Raw genomic sequence first — 18,826 nt, forward strand, 5'->3', positions numbered from 1 at the left:
ATAGTCAAAACATAAAAATATTTGAAGTTTAATTTTTTTTATTAGCGACAATTTGTTATTTCCAGTGTATAATAGTTATTTTAATTTTTCTTCATAAACAACTTGCTTCCTGTGTATGATATTAAGTTTAAAAGTTTATTGTTTCGTTTCGTGTATGATATTAAGTCTAAAACATTGTAAAGATTTCTTTCACTATCTTAAAATATTTAAAGATTTCTTCCTGGGGTGAGTTTCAGTGAACCTAAACTTCTCCATTTATAGATGAAAAATTAGGGTTTCCTACATTATAATAATCATAAAAAATTAGGGTTTCAAAGGATTTTTTTGGGGGAAATTTCAAGGCCATAAGGATAAGGATGAATTTTTTACTTCCATGTTTCACCTTCTGCAGCAAATTGATTTGAACTTTGATCCTTTACAGCATATCGATTGATTAAAGCAACACCATTTGAAAACACATTCACTGATTTGGAAAAAATTGGGAGATGAGGAATTGAGATAATGGCTTGATGATGATAAGTTGATGATTTCTTTTGGTTCATGGGTGCATAAGAGAGATTTTGGCTTCATCTACATGGTTCAGAGAGTTGCATAAATTGGGGGCTAGGTTTTTGCTTAATCGCGTGAGGGAGATATATGTTTGCCAAATTTGGTGAAGAGAAATCAGATGTTTTGGTTTAAGCCTTTTTACTGTAGACGCTTCATTTCTTTTCTTATAAGTGATTTTTCTGTTTGTAAGTAAAATGGGCCTTTGTGATATTGGGCTAGACCCGGATTAGGCAAGGATAACAAAAGAAGAGGGAAATTGAAACATTTAAATTTTACAAGCAACCAAGTTGGCCCCATAAGTTTAAAATGGTAAAAATTTTATCATTTGATTTGGCAAAGGCAAAAGTCACTCTTTTATTTTCTTCAAAAGTTTGAATTTTCATCCAACTCATGCATCTAACATGACAAAAATCTAAATATGGAATGAATTTTTTTTTTTTTTAATGATGATTTGACAACAATGTGGTTAGAGGTCGACAAGTAAGCAAAATTTCCCTAGCATTGGTTTGAGTTTGTATATTATTAAGATTAAGATTAAGATAAGATGTTGCATAATAGAATTTTATAAAATGACAGTGGATAACTTTTATCTTCCATTTACTACTTATGATGCAAACAGGAACATTTTATTAATTTAGCAAGACACGTGAGAAAATATAGGGGTGTGAAAAGAAATTTTTTTAGAGAAAGATTAAAGAACCAAACAACAATAAACTTCATTCTATCATATTTAAAAGGCATTTTCGACTAAAAACTGAAAAGAAGCCCAAGACATAAGATAGAGATATATAATGCATGATGTGTAGGGGTGTAATCGGTGATTTGAACTATTTTTAGGCCAAAAAATGTTCGAACTGATAAAATATTTATCAATTAGGATTTTGTTTTTAATATTTTTCAAAAAATAAAATCGAATCAAACTAATCGGTTTGGTTTGGGAGTTGATCAGTTTAAAACCATTATTTTTGCAAAGAATACACTCTTTTTGTGTATTCCCCTTTAACATTTTTTTCCCGGATATTTTCTGTGATCATTTATTCAAACTATCATTTTTTTTATACAAACTATTTTATACTCTCTATTTTTTTATACAAACAAATTATATATATTCATACAACATATGCCAAATTATATCAATTCATACAATATACTTAAAATGATGATAGTTCACCATTAAATATTTCATTCTGAAATTAAATAAATCCATACATGAGCATGTTTTATATGTTTGCTCTTTGGTTTGGATAGTGGTTCACTTTCCATATTGATTGGTGCCAAGAATGGGCTATATATCGGTAGAGATGATAATTGGGCTCATATTCAGTAGATACCGTAAAAAATTCTCATAGCGGATATTAGTGTAAAAACTCGCGTTTGGCATAGTTACGCCCATAAAATGAGCAGATATGGGTATGGGTATCATAGTATCCACCTCACCACATACTCGCATAATATATATTTATATTTTTATTTATATTATTATAAAAAAAAAATATGTATATCGATCTTAAAAAATACAACACTATTAAACTATTACAGTTTTTTAATTAAATAAAATTTATTTATAAAATAATGCAAAAACATTCTAAAACAAGGATATAAACTTTAGCATGATAACAATAATTTTGTTTGTGATTTTCATAAGTAAACATTAAACTCTTTGAAAACTTTTTAATTCTTTTTTTTTGGTTAATAAAAGCTTTTTAATTCTATTAAATAAATGCCATTTTTTTAATTTATCAATTTACTCTTAGTAGAATTGTGAGTAACGAGTGCGGGTATGAGTACTTATTAAAGGTGTGAAAACACAAGAAGGGGGGGTTGAATTGTGTTTTAAGATAAATTAAAACTTTTTCAAGTTTAAACTTAGTTCTTGATAGCAGCGGATAACACAAGACAACACACAAAGGTAAAGAGATCAAAGGAGAGAAGATAAACACAAGCAATTTATACTGGTTCCTCTCACAAACCGAGAGTAGTCCAGTCCCCTTGCACTTCCAAGGGATTTCTACTATAATCACACAAGATTACAAATGCTCAAGCACACAGCAAGAGACTTCTACACAATGCTCAAGCACCAAGCAAGAGACTTCTCAAACTAAAGAATAAATAAAGTTTGTTGTGATAATACAAAGCACAAATGAAACCTTAGAGCTAAAATACAATGAGTAGATACAGACTTCAAAGTATTTTTTATGTGAATGAAATTCAAAGGTTTAGAGCTTAAGTACTTGTAATATCGAAGTAAGTGTGCAAAGGATAGATAACGTATTCGTCAATGATCTTCACAATGGAGTGTTGTTTATATAATTAAAAAGGATGCTCCATGTGTAGATGGCCGTTGTGCAAAGGTGTTGTTGTCAGCTGATTTGAATTGAGCCGTTCGGTGGTGAAAGCAACAAGTCGAACCAAAGTGGTAATGAGTTTCCTCTACTTTGTTTCTTGAGGAAGTGTATATACCAAACAGAAACTTGCACAGTTTGACTCCACGCTCATCCAAATCAAGGAAAGGGTTGATAAGCTTGATTATCCTTTTTATTTTCTTATGTCAATTCAGAGAAAGATCCTTTTAGCTTGATTCCAACGTTCTCTGAAACTTCTGGCATGAAAGTTACTTATCAACTCCATATGCGCTGATCATCTTCTGATGGCTTCTTGCCTCTCATGGTTAGATGCTTCTGACGCATGCTTGCCTCTATAAGCTTTTTGCTTCAGCGTCTTCGGAGTGGACAAGAGCCTCTTGTTTATCTTTGCTTCTGAATCCTTTTCAGAACTTGTTTATTTTCTCAAGAACCTAGGAATATTAGAATTTGCTTATAAGATCCTGCACACTTGAATTAAATGTCAGTACTACCAATTGCGCATTTTAATACTTATTGTTATCATCAAAACTTATAAATTTACTTAGGGCTTTAGAACAATTTTGTTCCAACACTTATGACTCTGTTTGGATTGATGAAATATAATAAATGAAGTGGAGCAGAGTAGAATGAAGTGAAATGGAATGGATCGGAATGAAATAAATATACCATTCCGTTGTTTGGGTAATTTATGATGGAGTGATGAAAAATTTACATTCCATCATTTACTTCCCAAATTGGATTGAACAAAATTGATGGTATGAGATGAAATCCATTCCATTCCATCATATTATATTCCATTGTTATTTTTATAATCTAAACAACGGAACATTAATGTATTTCATCCCTTTCCATTCCATGTCATCTCATTCCATCAATCCAAACATAACATAAGTATCCAGTGGGTACGAATATGGGTACAAAAATTGTTACCCATGTGGGAATGCTTCTGAGTACCAATATTTTTTCAAATTATTGACATCCCTATATATCAATTCAATTTATCAGTTCATCGATTCATAAAATTAAAGACCAAAAACCGAACCAAACCATATTGATTTTTATAAACCCAGTTCGATTTTCAAATTGAATCGAAATATATAGTTTTTTTCTTTCCAATTTGAATTGATTTTGATATCCGATTTAATCGATTTTTTATCCGGCTTAAATTCCTAATAATGTAATGGAAAGTAATAAAAAGATGGATAAAAATAGAAATTGAAAAGGATATGCAATGGAGGTGTAAAATTATGATTTACTTTTACAATTATAGAATCTCAAACCACAAAATGGATGATACACTGTTTTCCTTCTTTCAAAAGCACTTCAATGAATATACTCATAATTCAACCAAGTGACCGCTAATTAAATGAGCAGTTAGTGCTCCATGCCAAGTGGCCAATTTCCTTTTACGTGTAACATAGGCATGAAATTGGGCTTAGATCAGTGTCATGATCTGAATCAAAATGGTAACTCTAATTAATGGCCACTTTAAAAAAAGCCAAGGCCCATTTAATTTTGGTCACAACCGTGACATTTTTCTTCATTATGAATGACAATTTGAGCTTTATTATCACTACTTTCATTTTTAGGAGGAGCTGTCACTGGTAGCTGTTGTTGATCTTGCAATGTTGACTCCTTTGTACGTGATTGTTGCATATTATTCCTAGCTTTGTATTCTTTAGATTTTCCCCACACAACTAGATAAAGCCCAAGAACCACCACAATTGCTCCAATAATACTGTCACAATGATTCAAGAGAAAAATGAGAGCTAATAAAATTAATTAGGTAATTGTTAATTGAACAAAAATAACAATAATTAAACTTAGATGGTAAAATGTTGAGAAACATTTGATATCTTGGAGTGGATTTTAACCTACAATTCTCCATTTCTTACATTTAGTGCGCGAGTTTTGCCGATTCTTTAGAACAAAACAAATCATGTTAATGAACGATGAGTTTAATATTAGTACCTTCCGAGGAAGAGTTGCTCGGAGAGGATGATGCACGCCAAGGCGGTTACAATGATCATACGGACGGGATTAAAAGCAGTTACAATAACAGGTCCCATACTTTTGATGACCATACCTTGTATGTAATACTGGACTCCTGATGTAACTATCCCCTATAGTAATAGATCACAAGAAAAGTAAACGATTAATGAAACTTAATCTTTGATGGAAATTTCACAAATTAATCGAAGAACCAATAATTGTGACTAGTAGTTGGAGCACAATGACATGATATATAATGTATGTGTGTGCGCGCACTCTAAACTTTGAGTTACCAAATTTAATTTCCACGCAAAAAATAAAAATAAAATACCAAACACTAACCGCATAAGCGGGTGCAAAGAGTCGTGTATCCCAACCAAGATACCAAGCATGAGAGTTGTGTCGCTCAGCGAAAAATGCGACCACAAAGCTTTGAATTGCACCAACGAAACAAACCCAAGTAGCCAAAGACATTGGTGCCGGATACTTTCTCAACGTTATGGCCTGTAATATGTAAAAGGCAGAAAAGCCGGCACAACCAATGAGGAGGAAACATGTCCCTATGATCCACCGGTCGTTACCACCAGTGGAGTCATTCACAGGCTGGCGGGTAACATGACTAATGGATGACCTCACAACACTAACAACAGGACCTTTGTACAATGCCATTAGCAATGTTCCTCCAAAGGTTACTACAGTGCCAATTATTTTTGCTTGACATGCTCTCTCCTTAATCTTCATGTGCTCCAATCTGCTCAATATAATCAATTAATTAATAGTAAAAAAAAAAATATAATAAATTTATAGTATCAAATTGCCATCTGCAACTGCAATTGTAGTTGCCGTATAAATGTTTTAGAGTCTTCTGCAACGACATTGCAACTGCATTTTCTGGTTTATTTTGCAGCCTAACAACTCCAACCAAATTACGCAATTTAGAACCATGATATCATCAATTTAATTACTTACTTTAGAATGACGGCCAAAACAAAAGTAATGGACGGCGCAGAGTTCATTACAGCAGACAGGAACGATGCAGACGTTAATTTCATTCCCAACAGGGCAAAACATTGATCAAGTATTATTCTGTAAATTTAACAGAATATAATATAGTTTAGTAACTTGTTAATCAAGTTTCTATAGAAAAATTGAAATTGAATTTCATATATATAAATTGTAAGCAAGATTATTATTATTACTCAAAGAAAGCCAGTGCCATAATCTCAGAAAATACACGGACACTCATCTTTGGCCTAATTTTCCTGCACAAAACAAAACAAAACACATTTTTTTTAGAACAACCTAATTAAAATTAAAATGTTTGATATGTTACCAATCGTTAGTTGGTTCAGTGGTGATTGGTGCTGAACTTGGTAGGGAGGACCGCGATTCGATCCCCCGCAACTAGAGGGGGCTGAAACCACTTGATGCCAGAACTGACCCCCGAACCAGATTCAACTGGTGGTGAAAGCCAAAAAAAAAAAAAAATGGTTGATATGTTTAATTAACTTTATACATGCTCATTGAATAATTGATGTATCTGGTCAATATTATAAACCAAATACATCAGTTATTTAATGAAATTGTTTCTTATAAAAAAAAAACTATTATATAGGAAAATTGAATAATCGATGTATCTAGTCAATATTATAAATCAAATACATCAGTTATTTAATGAAGTTGTTTCTTATAAAAAGGAAATGATGAATAATGAAAGAATGAATGAGAGACTTACCTTTCTAGATGAAATGCGAAAGGAGCTAAAGTTACGGCGGCGATGGCATTCCGGTAGACGATGAAGACGTAATGGCTCATTCCTTTCTTGATAGCATCCATGGCAAAAATGAACATACCTGCAGAACCAAATTGAACAGCCAAGAGTAGTAGATATGGCTTTGCATTTCTTAACCACGCACCCATCTTTGTCAATATATCTCTGCTACTCTTTTGGTGCGGTAAGCAAATGAACGATATTGCTTATGGCTGTGGTAGTGACTTTGTACATTAATGTAGAAGGCATTCTCAATATTTATAACCAAGTAAGATTGTCAGGTACCACATATGTGACGTACCTAAATTATATATTATACTCAGTTTCAGTCTTATATATAAAAAAAGTTTGTTAAATTGATGTATTTAAATTATATATAGTCTAGATACATGAATTCAACAATTAATCTAAAAAGCAAATTTTTTGTATATATAGGATCGGTGAAAGTATTGCATAAAAGAAAATTATAGAAATATTACATACAAAAGTTTAAATCATATTAAGTATAAAGTTGATTATAAAAATAAAATAAAATTGCATATCTTAAAATAATATTTTACATGTATCAAATATCATGAAATCTTTAATAAGGAGAAAAATTCTTTTTAATCGAAAATGGTTGTGCTTTTTTTTTTTGTTGAGAAAATATAAATTGTGCATTTTTTTATATCTTTCTATGCAACTTATTGCAAGAAAAATCATAAAAACATATTTCAAATTATCATGTTTTATTTTTTCTTAATAAGTGTGATTTTTATTTTTTCTCTTATAATTTGGGAGGGAGGGCTTATATACATATGGAAACAACTATTTGATTTATGTTAAAAATCTTTCAGACAATCGTGTTCAAGCGTTGTATCCCACTAAACGTAGCAGCTGCAATGCAACTTACAGTGTAATGAAAAAATAATAAATATAAAATAATTTAAAATTTGCTCATAATTTTCTACAAGCAACGATTTGCATGCTGACTCATCATCCAAATTGAGAGGGCAGTATGTAAGCTAATAACTATATATTTCATATTGGAATGTACTGATTTCATGAATTTGCTATTTATGAATACATTTACCTAGAGCTGTCAAAATGGGCTAGCCCGAATGGACCGGCCCGCCAAGTCCGATTTTTTCCCGGGTTCGGGTCTTGAAAATCCTAGCCCGAATTATTTCCGGGCTTTTTAGCCCGGCCCGACAAAGCTCGATTAAAATATGGGCTAGCCCGAATGGGCCGTGGGCGGCCCGCAAGCCCGAAAAAATTAAAATTAAAAATAAAATAAAATAAAAATATAAATAATTTGTTTCGGATGATTTGAAATTAGTTTGTAATATAAATTATAAAATACCGTCCGCTACTTAAGTAGCAGGAGTAAAAATAGGGCACCCAAGAAACTCGTAGGTAGGGGATGAATAAAAATAGGGCGCGCGAGAAACTCGTACGTAGCGGATGAGTAAAAATAGAGCGCGCGAGAAAGTCATAGGTAGCGGATGAGTAAAAATATGACGCGCGAGAAACTCGTAAGTAGCGGATGCGTAAAAATAGGGCGCGAGAAACTCGTAGGTAGTGGATGAGTAAAAATAGGGCGCGCGAGAAACTCGTACATAGTGGATGAATAAAAATAGGGCGCGCGAGAAACTCCTAGTAGCGGATGAGTAAAAATAGGGCGCGCGAGAAAGTCCTAGGTAGCGGATGAGTAAAAATATGACGTGCGAGAAACTCGTAAGTAGCGGATGCGTAAAAATAGGGCGCGAGAAACTCGTAGGTAGTGGATGAGTAAAAATAGGGCGCGCGAGAAACTCGTAGATAGGGGATGAGTAAAAATACGGCGCACGCGAATTATATAATATTTATAGCGGATGAGTAAAAAATAGGACGCGCGAGAATTATTAATGCTATTTATATAGTTGAGTTTGAGCACTAAAAGTAAAAAAAAATAAAAAAAGATAAACCGGCCGCCCGAAAGCCCGACTACCCGTACCGGGCCGGGCTCGGGCACTAATTTTAGTAGCCCGTTTTTTATCTGAGCTTTTTAGCCCGGCCTGACAAAGCCCGACCGGGCCGGCCCGAAATTGGCCGGACCGCCCATTTTGACAGCTCTACATTTACCGGTCATTTTAGATTTTTGTGGCTGTGGCGGGTCATTTTGTTTTTTACCTACAGTTTTCACTTTATCCATTTTTATTGAAAACAATAAATCCTACACGTTAAGAAAAAGAAAATCTAATTTTCTTATTTCTTTTTCTTGTCCATCCATTAAAGAAGGGTGATTTAGAATCTTTTGATCTAAAATCATTTCTTTTGATTTTTTTTACAATTACATTTTTATTTAAATAAGTGATTTTCACGTATTCTTGAGTTCGTTTGGTACGATGTTTGTTGTTTGAGTCTCGTCTTAGTATGATATTTATTTTGTTCAGATTTGCAGATTTGCTTCGATCCAGATTCAATACAGATTCATGACTCTAATTATGCTATTAACTCGGATGCTGTGAGCTTTGTTCGTAGATTTATCTTTTTTAGTTTTTAGCGATTTTGAATATGTAATGATTTTGATTGATATACTATCTACCAATTTGAATGAATGAATATTGTTGTTTTATCGGTAAAAAAAATATAAATCCTACATGTTTTACATTATCTTAATTTGTTCGTAACTCTCTCAATTATGGAGCAAGTATTTGATAATTTAGATTCTAGTCAAAAGTGAAAAAAGTTGTTGCAACCGGAATGTGAATTCATATTTGGAAAATTTTACGGTTCATTTGAAAATTTGAACGTGCCAGTAGGTTGGTAAAATTAATAAATAAATTTTTAAAATTCATAATAATAATTGTGTTTTTTTTTCATAGATAATTTATTTATTAAAATGTTTCTTGTTGGATATTATATATTGGGCCTAGAATTGTGCAAAGCCCAATATCAATTGATTGTACTTTAAGCCCATTGCTTGTATATGGTACATTGCCTATATAAAGTAAATGTGACTAACAATTGTGATTAATGAGAAAGATCCCTTGACACTAACAAGTGGTATCATCACCAAAAGTTCCAAGGACCTAGTAGTGGTTTTGCAAAACCACCATCAAAGAGTTTGTTACAACTGTTTTCCAACCGTTTCTTCTTCAACAAACTTCTTTCTTCTTCATTTTTCCAACGATCTTGCAGCTTCAATCTGCATCTTTCTGCAAATCCATCAGTTCTTTGTCTTTCTTGCGCATCAAGCCATGACAGAGAATTCAGATTTTCTGAAACCTTCAATCCCTAAGTTTGATGGATTTTATGATCACTGGTCAATGTTGATGGAAAACCTGCTGAGATCAAAGGAGTATTGGTCATTGATAGAGAATTGAGTTACAATTGCGCCTGCAAATGCAACAGAAGATCAAGTCAAAGCTGCAGCTGCAAGCAAGATTACTGATATGAAGGTAAAGAATTACTTGTTTCAATCTATTGATCGTGCCATTTTAGAAACAATTCTTGCTAAAGATACTGCTGAAATTCTGGTATAGCAGAACCAGATGTTGTATAGAATGTCGAGACATCTGGTCTGACATGAATAACACGGCAAGGCATATAACATTAAAACGGATACTGAGGAATAATGTTTTATCAGATGTTCCAACATTCAATTTAAAGAGAATGTCATACTTAATGTTGGAACATCTTACGAAACATAATAAAATCAACAAGTAAATAAACTGCACAGGAAATTGTTAACCCAGTTCAGCCAACCTGCCTACTCTGGGGGATACCAATCCAGGAAGGAAATCCACTAATAGATCTAGTCACTAAGACCTCCAGCAAACCCTTTGAATTTACGTCTTACACTAAGACCTCCAGCAAACCCTCGGTTTACGTCTTACACTAAGACCTCCAGCAAATCCTAGGTTTACGCCTTATGACCTCGACACTACTCATGCAACTTCTGCCTAGGAACTCCTAGACATGAGATCCCATCTCACTTCCACACAGCCAACACAACCTGTGTTGTTCATATAATGTTGAATAAAATGTGGCGACAATCACCGTGACATATTTTACTCTTGCTTAAAAGCTTCGAGTAAATCACACACAGTTAACTCCGTACTTCAAAGCTTAGGAGTAACCTTAAAACATTACAACTCAATAAAACACAGTCCTACTCAAGTATTAAATCAATACGTGAGAGGCTCACAAACACTATCTCCTTGCTTAAAAGCTTCGGAGATATTAAATACTCTACTCATTACCTAAAGGTTTCTGAGTGAGGACATAGTGACCATCTCACAACCCGAGTGGTTCACTTACACCAACTCTCCTAGAGAGTGGCTTAAAGACACGAAACCCTAAAGACTACATCTTTGATGAACAATGGTTTCGGTTCAATAAAATCTTGGCCTTGAGTCTTCTTTATATAGACAGAGCTAGCACGCTCCTGATCTTCCAAGATAACCTTCAGAACACAGCTGGTCTTTGAGTCACGTCCAGCTAAGCAAATCAGACCTTAATAAAAGCTTTCCTAAAATGGTTGATCCTCTTTAGGAAATAAACAATGTGTTGAATCATTCCATTAAGTCTTGATAAGAACATATCTTCACTGATAACGTCTTGATCAGATCAAATCTTGATATACACGTTTGTAGAGTGGATTTCCATATATAGCAGATACGTGTAATAAATGCGCGAGATTTGGTTAATCTGACTGTCGTACCCAAACATGTTACAACATTTGGTCCAACATCTTTTGTACTCAACATGTTGAAACATTTGGTCCAACATCTTGCTTGTATATTTGTTTTAGCAAAATGAGGCCAACACACAAATATCCAACAATCTCCCCCTTTGGCAATTTTTGGCTAAAACAACTTCAGCCCATTAATTAGCATAGAGAGATTTAAAAACCATACAATCCTTCAAGTCAACGTGAGCACACAAATATGAAGGAAGGTAGAACATCTTCTATGTTACTTCCAAAAGAATTCCTCAAATGAAAATAACACACAGGGTAAAGAAATAAACTTTACCATAAACCATCAGAGGCATACACAGCAGCGAATCATAACCAACTTAGCTTCATCCTTCAGTAGAGAGAAATAAACTCTCACAAGCACACTTGGGAAAAATAAATTCCCACATCAGCAACAACATTTTGTAGCGCATCATAACGTCCATACATTAAGCACACATAGGTAGAGAACTTGATATTGCATTACTCTCCCTTAATATCAGATCAGAGAAAAAATACTTATCTCCCCGTGAATACATCAGCTCATGCATCTCATCAGGCCATCAGGAAAAAATGGTTCTTACTCCCCCTGAATTCATGCATGTCACAACACACACTACTAGTTCTTCATAGACAGGCTAGACTAGCTTGTCACAACATCAGATACAACATTGTAAAGTAGCAGACAAACACAAACAAACATACTACTCCCCCTTTTTAGCCACAAAATATGCCAAACAAAAACTTCGTGCATTAAGAGCAATAGTAATGAACATCACAGAAATCCATAGTGCAGAATATCAGAGCATAACAAATCCATATATTAGTATCTAGCAATCCATAGTCTTGAAATAGCAGAAGCATTACATCACGTACCAACAAAAAAAGGCAAATGTCCTCCACATCATATAATCATCAGATACCATACATCACATACTGCTACCGCACACAAAACACATCACAGATCACAACTCCTTAAGCAAACCACAAAATAGCAGTTGGGAAGAGTAGATTCCCACAAAGCTGAGAAAAATAAGTTCTCATGCATCCAGGATGTTCCAACACATGGCAGGACATCATCCAGAGCAAACAAATAGAGCTTTGCACAACAGAATAGTAACTTCTTACTGCATTATGCTACTTCCCTTCAAAATCAGAATCAGAGCAAAAATTAATTTTACTCCCTCCAAATACATTGACACATGCTTATCAGAATGATCATCAGAAAACAATTCTTACTCCCCCTCAATTTTATCATCCATATCAGCACATAAGCATACAGCAGCACAAATTCAATACTACACCACTCAGGTTAGCAAATGTGTAAGCATCAGACACCACATCATATAATAGAACACATCCAACCACTCATCAGATATAAATCAGCAGTGGAGTCATCATCAAATAGCCTAAAACAGATCACATTTCATCAGCACAAAATTTTCAACATGATGACCAAGATGTTTCAACATCTAGTAGCACATCAGATAGCACAGGTTCCTCCGGTATGGTATCAGAGCATTGACAACAAAGATGTTTCAACACATGTTAGCACAACACATAGCACATGTTAGCAAAGATGTTTCAACATGTTTATCTAGCGTGGTATCAGAGCGAATAGGAGCAATCACAAAATACACCACATGTTAGCAAAGATGTTGCAACATATAGTAGCACAGCTTCTAGCACAGGTTCTTCCAGCATGGTATCAAAACACGTGGTCTTCCAATCAGTGCATGGAGCATCCATCTAACTAAAACTCCCCTTGTACACATGATCCCATCTTTGTGCAAAGGAAGCACGATGAAAGGAAACATTGTCACAGAGAGCAACAAGCACATTATGAGAGATCTTTTTCCCACTAGACTTTTTCTTTGAGGCAAAGGGTGTGATGTCTGGCACATCCTCCTCAACATCATACTTAGAGTCACTTGAAGATGCTTCCTTTCTTTTCAGACTCTGTTTCTTCTTACTAACAAGCACATTAACCTCATACATATTCTTTTCAGAATCAACCACTTCTTCATTAAGTGGCACAGTTTGATGACTTTCTTTAGACTGAGAGACCCTTCTTCAACCTCAGTAGAATTTTCTTCATCAGATCCTGTTTCTTCATCATATGAGTCAGATGGGTCAACAGATGTCCCAACAACTTTCACCACAGCAGTTTTTTGAACAGGTTTCTGGACAATAGTAACATCAGCCTTAGGTTGGACCACAGATGTGTCAACGTCTGGCATAACATCCTTTTCAGGAACAGTTTGTTTTGGTTTATCCACAACAGAACCAATAGCATCTTTTGTCTGAGATGCAGCAGCAACAAGAACATTAACATCTACAATTGTGTTTGTGGAATCAACAATATTCACACCAACAGAGATAATAATGTCAGGTACTAGTAATACTCCTCGTAGCTTCTTTCTCCTTTAAAGCACAAAGGGAGAAATAAACTCCCATATACTGAGGAAAATAAATTCTCACACATCAGAGAAAAATAAATTCTCAAAAAATCAGATCAGGATGTGTAGACATCATGGGTGACAACATAGCATATTTCATGAGAACATAAAGCTAGAGGTTTCAAAAGAAGATCTGAAACTGTCACATATAGTAGTAGTAATCACATTTAAGTATCACATATCTGACCATTATCACATCCGATCTTAACACATCTGAACACATATAGTACTTCTCAGCAGAATGCACATCAACACAAATAGTCATAGCATGACCAGTTCTCTTTCAGTCATACTTTGAGCAATAACTTGGTCACGTGGAAGATCATCAAGATCAGTTTCTTCCACCACAGTCTAAACTTCAATACTCCAAACCACCATCAGGTTTATGACTCTCAGAACCATATTAGCATCAGTTTGGGGAATTGTAGAACAGGTTTCAACAACACGAACAGGTTGGTCCAAGATGTTTCAACATCTGATGTGACATCAGACTCAGGTGAGGTTTCTTTGGGGAACACAACCACAACTTTAGTGGGGAATAACAAAGTGACAGAATCAACAACTTTGAAAGATGACACATGAAAAAATTTCAAAAAAAATAAATGTCATCAACAACCACAACATTCATACTAGACTGACCTATGGTTTTAAGAGATCTTGGTTTATCTAGAATTACAATTTCAGAGACAGATCTCACAAATGTTTCAACACTACCCACAACATTTGAACTGACAAAAACCTTTAACAGAGGTAACAACATTTAATTCAACATTAGGGGTGACAACTAAATCATTGAGATTATCAAAACGAGTTTGGTAGGTTTATTAACATCATCAACAAACATAGATAGACTTTTCTAGGACCTTTTGAGAGATAAGATTAACCTGGATAATGGATTTAGAAATAGGTTTCCTAGATGCAGGTTTCCTAGATGATGCATATTTTGTTCACCAAGCAAAATAGAAGTAGTTTCAGATGGATTCAAAGTATTCACAGACCTTTTATGCATTCCCTTCTGACACGTGGTTGATCACACTGTCCATTTCACTTCCTTGTTGATCTTACAGGAAACATGTCTCGAATAATGTTCTAACATTCAGTCAGACATTGTCTTCTTTTACTTGCATTGATCAACACATCTTCAAACATACTGTCTTCCTCTTGATTCGAAGTGTTCTCCTTTCACTTAGACTTAGTGACACATACCAAGACATCTGAATATCACATTTGTGACATCTCTCAATAATGAAGACTCTTGGAAAGTCCTTCCAAAAAGTCTGTAGAGAAAAATAAATTCTCCCAGACTCAACCATTTAACCACTCGAGAGATATGTGGATAACTGATATAATTATTCAGCTTTACATGATTAGAATCAACCATGCCTTGTTAATAATTTCATAATGTCACAACATGTTGTCTGACATCATATTCTCATATGAGGCATAAGATCTCCACAAGCTTGTACAACACTCTAGACAATATATATGTACCAATGCAATCCACAGATAAACACATGACTCTACCTGTCATAGATAATCAGGGCTCCAGCTGAAGATGAAAACTCGAGCACTAAATGAAAACATGTGAGAGACTTCATGCTTTCATGTTGAAGGGCAACACCAACTCCCTCAGTAGAGTTGATTCTGAGTAGATATTCTCACTTCTTGAGAATACATTCAAGCATTCTGACCTCTTTAGTTAACAAGGACACATCTGATCAATGTCCTAGCAGAACCACACTATGTATCATGACCTTTTAAATAGGCAGGATGTCATGCATACAAGGTGTAAAGTCACTCACAAAGTCCAAAACATCTTAGTTTGCTTAAAAGCTTGACTAAGATCCTGATTATCAACCCTTTTCTAGAGTGACTTGCAACAGAAGAAAACCAAAGACAATTATCAAACCTCAGTATTTGACAATATTCTTCTGCCCTTACATTCACTAGTAGTTGTTGATACTAGTGGAATAAATAGTCATGCATTGCTAGAGCATACTATTAAAACAAGATCAGAACCTCCACATTCTGATTCACATAGTCAGAAACACGTCTTCTGACCACACAGCTTGAGCACTCCCATGCAAAGTCTCAAGCACCTTCCACAGAACAACCATCAATAAATATGATGTTACAACATCATTTGGGACACCAGCTTCTGATTTTGGAACCCAATTACATTGATTCATAAATCACCATTCAAAAGGACTCATTGTGCATAGACATCCTTCAAGAGGCTCCCAATAGAGTACCATCAATGCAGATCATCCAGGTTTTTCAAAACACCTTCTCACACAAGGTAGGACATTAGATCTGACATCATTCTTCTGCACATATATGGCACCAACAGATAACATCCACTCATGACAGTTATTCTTACAAAAAGGTCATTCCAGATTAGGTCAGTTGCTTGACCTTGTACTCCACCCTGAGTAGAACCAGCTTCCTTGGCTGAAGGAGCAGATGTTGGAGAAGATGTTTCAACATTAATTCTGACATCAATCTGAATCCCATCGGTTTCATCCTGAACTATGGTCTGAAGATACCATAGTAGTCGATAACTCTTGCAAGGGGACACAGGAGAATCAACCATCAGTAGTTGATCAACCTTCAATATCAAATCATCCACACATGCAGGGACGTGCATATTTTACATCTCAAAAAAATTCTTCTAATGTTCCAACCCCTTGTCTTACTTTGAGATGTTTGATGGCATTCTTCTGAACCTATAGAGAAGATTCCCTCTAACAGGTATCTGGAACACTTTGATCCAACATAATATCAGGTACTACAGATGTGACAGTACTTAGCACAACATCAGTCTTAGGTGCCAAAGATGTACCAACATTCGACGCAACATCATTTTCAGAGACAGATCAACAAACTCACTTGTGACCTTAGTGGAAGCATTAAATACATCAGATGGATTTCCCTTGATTAGTGTGCACCAGACAATGGAGAGAGGGATGCAACATATATTTCCTTTCTCTTCAACACAAACACATATCTTGAAGGGAAGTAAAAACTTCATCAATCTTAATTCAAAAGATATCTTTAACGCACAAGGTAAAGAATTAACTTCACCAAAAATACCAGAGAACCATAATCCTTTGGTCCCAAAAAAATAAATCCTCCTTGTTTAATCATGCATTCATACAACTAGATATTATCACAAGAATATAACATGCATGGTTAAAACATCATATAACACATCAACACTGCGCACAACTTCAACTACCATTTACTTGGATCAGACATGAACTAACCCAAGAGGTCAACCATATGTTGATTGTGTCCCAACAAACTTATCTAAGACATGTTTCTAGCGTAGAAACCATCTCAGACACAGATGCCTCCTCTTCCAGGTCAGGAGAAGGTTCCAAACATATGTAACCAACACACACATTTGTTTAGCACCCAAGCATCTGCCATGCCCTACTATCATCCAACAAGATTCTGCAGAATCTGCTCGTCAGATGTTCCGTCAGATGTTCCAACATCTGGTAAGACATCAGTTCCCTTTTAACGGAACACACCAAGAAATCCTTTATCAAAGCCAATGGAGGTTAGCTTTTTAGAGTTGGAAGCAAAAATAAATTGCTCATAACTTTCTTCAGATCCCTTTTCAACAAACTCATACATGAGTGCCTTTATGAGTGGACTTAAGATCACCCCTAAGTATCTTTGTCATCTCTAACAAGTTAATTAAACAAACTCTCCTCGAGCATCACCACACCAGGGCTTACATCATAGAACAGAGTGGTGCATCCTCAACAAACAAAACCACCAGGAGTTTTCCATCAGATATATATGCAGCGGAATTCAAACCACAAAACTCCTCAACAAACCTCAGGCACACTACAATAACACATGTTTGAAAATTCTGGTATAGCAGAACCAGATGTTGTATAGAATGTCGAGACATCTGGTCTGACATGAATAACACGGCAAGGCATATAACATTAAAACGGATACTGAGGAATAATGTTTTATCAGATGTTCCAACATTCAATTTAAAGAGAATGTCATACTTAATGTTGGAACATCTTACGAAACATAATAAAATCAACAAGTAAATAAACTGCACAGGAAATTGTTAACCCAGTTCAGCCAACCTGCCTACTCTGGGGGATACCAATCCAGGAAGGAAATCCACTAATAGATCTAGTCACTAAGACCTCCAGCAAACCCTTTGAATTTACGTCTTACACTAAGACCTCCAGCAAACCCTCGGTTTACGTCTTACACTAAGACCTCCAGCAAATCCTAGGTTTACGCCTTATGACCTCGACACTACTCATGCAACTTCTGCCTAGGAACTCCTAGACATGAGATCCCATCTCACTTCCACACAGCCAACACAACCTGTGTTGTTCATATAATGTTGAATAAAATGTGGCGACAATCACCGTGACATATTTTACTCTTGCTTAAAAGCTTCGAGTAAATCACACACAGTTAACTCCGTACTTCAAAGCTTAGGAGTAACCTTAAAACATTACAACTCAATAAAACACAGTCCTACTCAAGTATTAAATCAATACGTGAGAGGCTCACAAACACTATCTCCTTGCTTAAAAGCTTCGGAGATATTAAATACTCTACTCATTACCTAAAGGTTTCTGAGTGAGGACATAGTGACCATCTCACAACCCGAGTGGTTCACTTACACCAACTCTCCTAGAGAGTGGCTTAAAGACACGAAACCCTAAAGACTACATCTTTGATGAACAATGGTTTCGGTTCAATAAAATCTTGGCCTTGAGTCTTCTTTATATAGACAGAGCTAGCACGCTCCTGATCTTCCAAGATAACCTTCAGAACACAGCTGGTCTTTGAGTCACGTCCAGCTAAGCAAATCAGACCTTAATAAAAGCTTTCCTAAAATGGTTGATCCTCTTTAGGAAATAAACAATGTGTTGAATCATTCCATTAAGTCTTGATAAGAACATATCTTCACTGATAACGTCTTGATCAGATCAAATCTTGA

The 18,826-nt window shown here is 35.2% G+C and overlaps 1 protein-coding gene across 1 annotated transcript; it reads right to left on the reverse strand.

Annotated features, from left to right (window-relative positions):
- Positions 1–4,150: 4,150 nt before the first annotated feature.
- On the reverse strand, positions 4,151–6,910 carry LOC123897779 (WAT1-related protein At4g08290-like). Its single transcript, XM_045948558.1, has 6 exons — positions 6,640–6,910; positions 6,104–6,166; positions 5,874–5,990; positions 5,247–5,655; positions 4,884–5,035; positions 4,151–4,650 (listed from the first exon to the last, which is right to left on the reverse strand). The coding sequence occupies exons 1-6, from the start codon at positions 6,822–6,824 to the stop codon at positions 4,422–4,424; spliced, it is 1,155 nt and encodes a 384-aa protein (XP_045804514.1). The 5' UTR covers positions 6,825–6,910; the 3' UTR covers positions 4,151–4,421.
- Positions 6,911–18,826: the final 11,916 nt, after the last annotated feature.

This window comes from Trifolium pratense, linkage group LG7, assembly GCF_020283565.1.
Source record: "Trifolium pratense cultivar HEN17-A07 linkage group LG7, ARS_RC_1.1, whole genome shotgun sequence".
Lineage (NCBI taxonomy): Eukaryota > Viridiplantae > Streptophyta > Magnoliopsida > Fabales > Fabaceae > Trifolium > Trifolium pratense.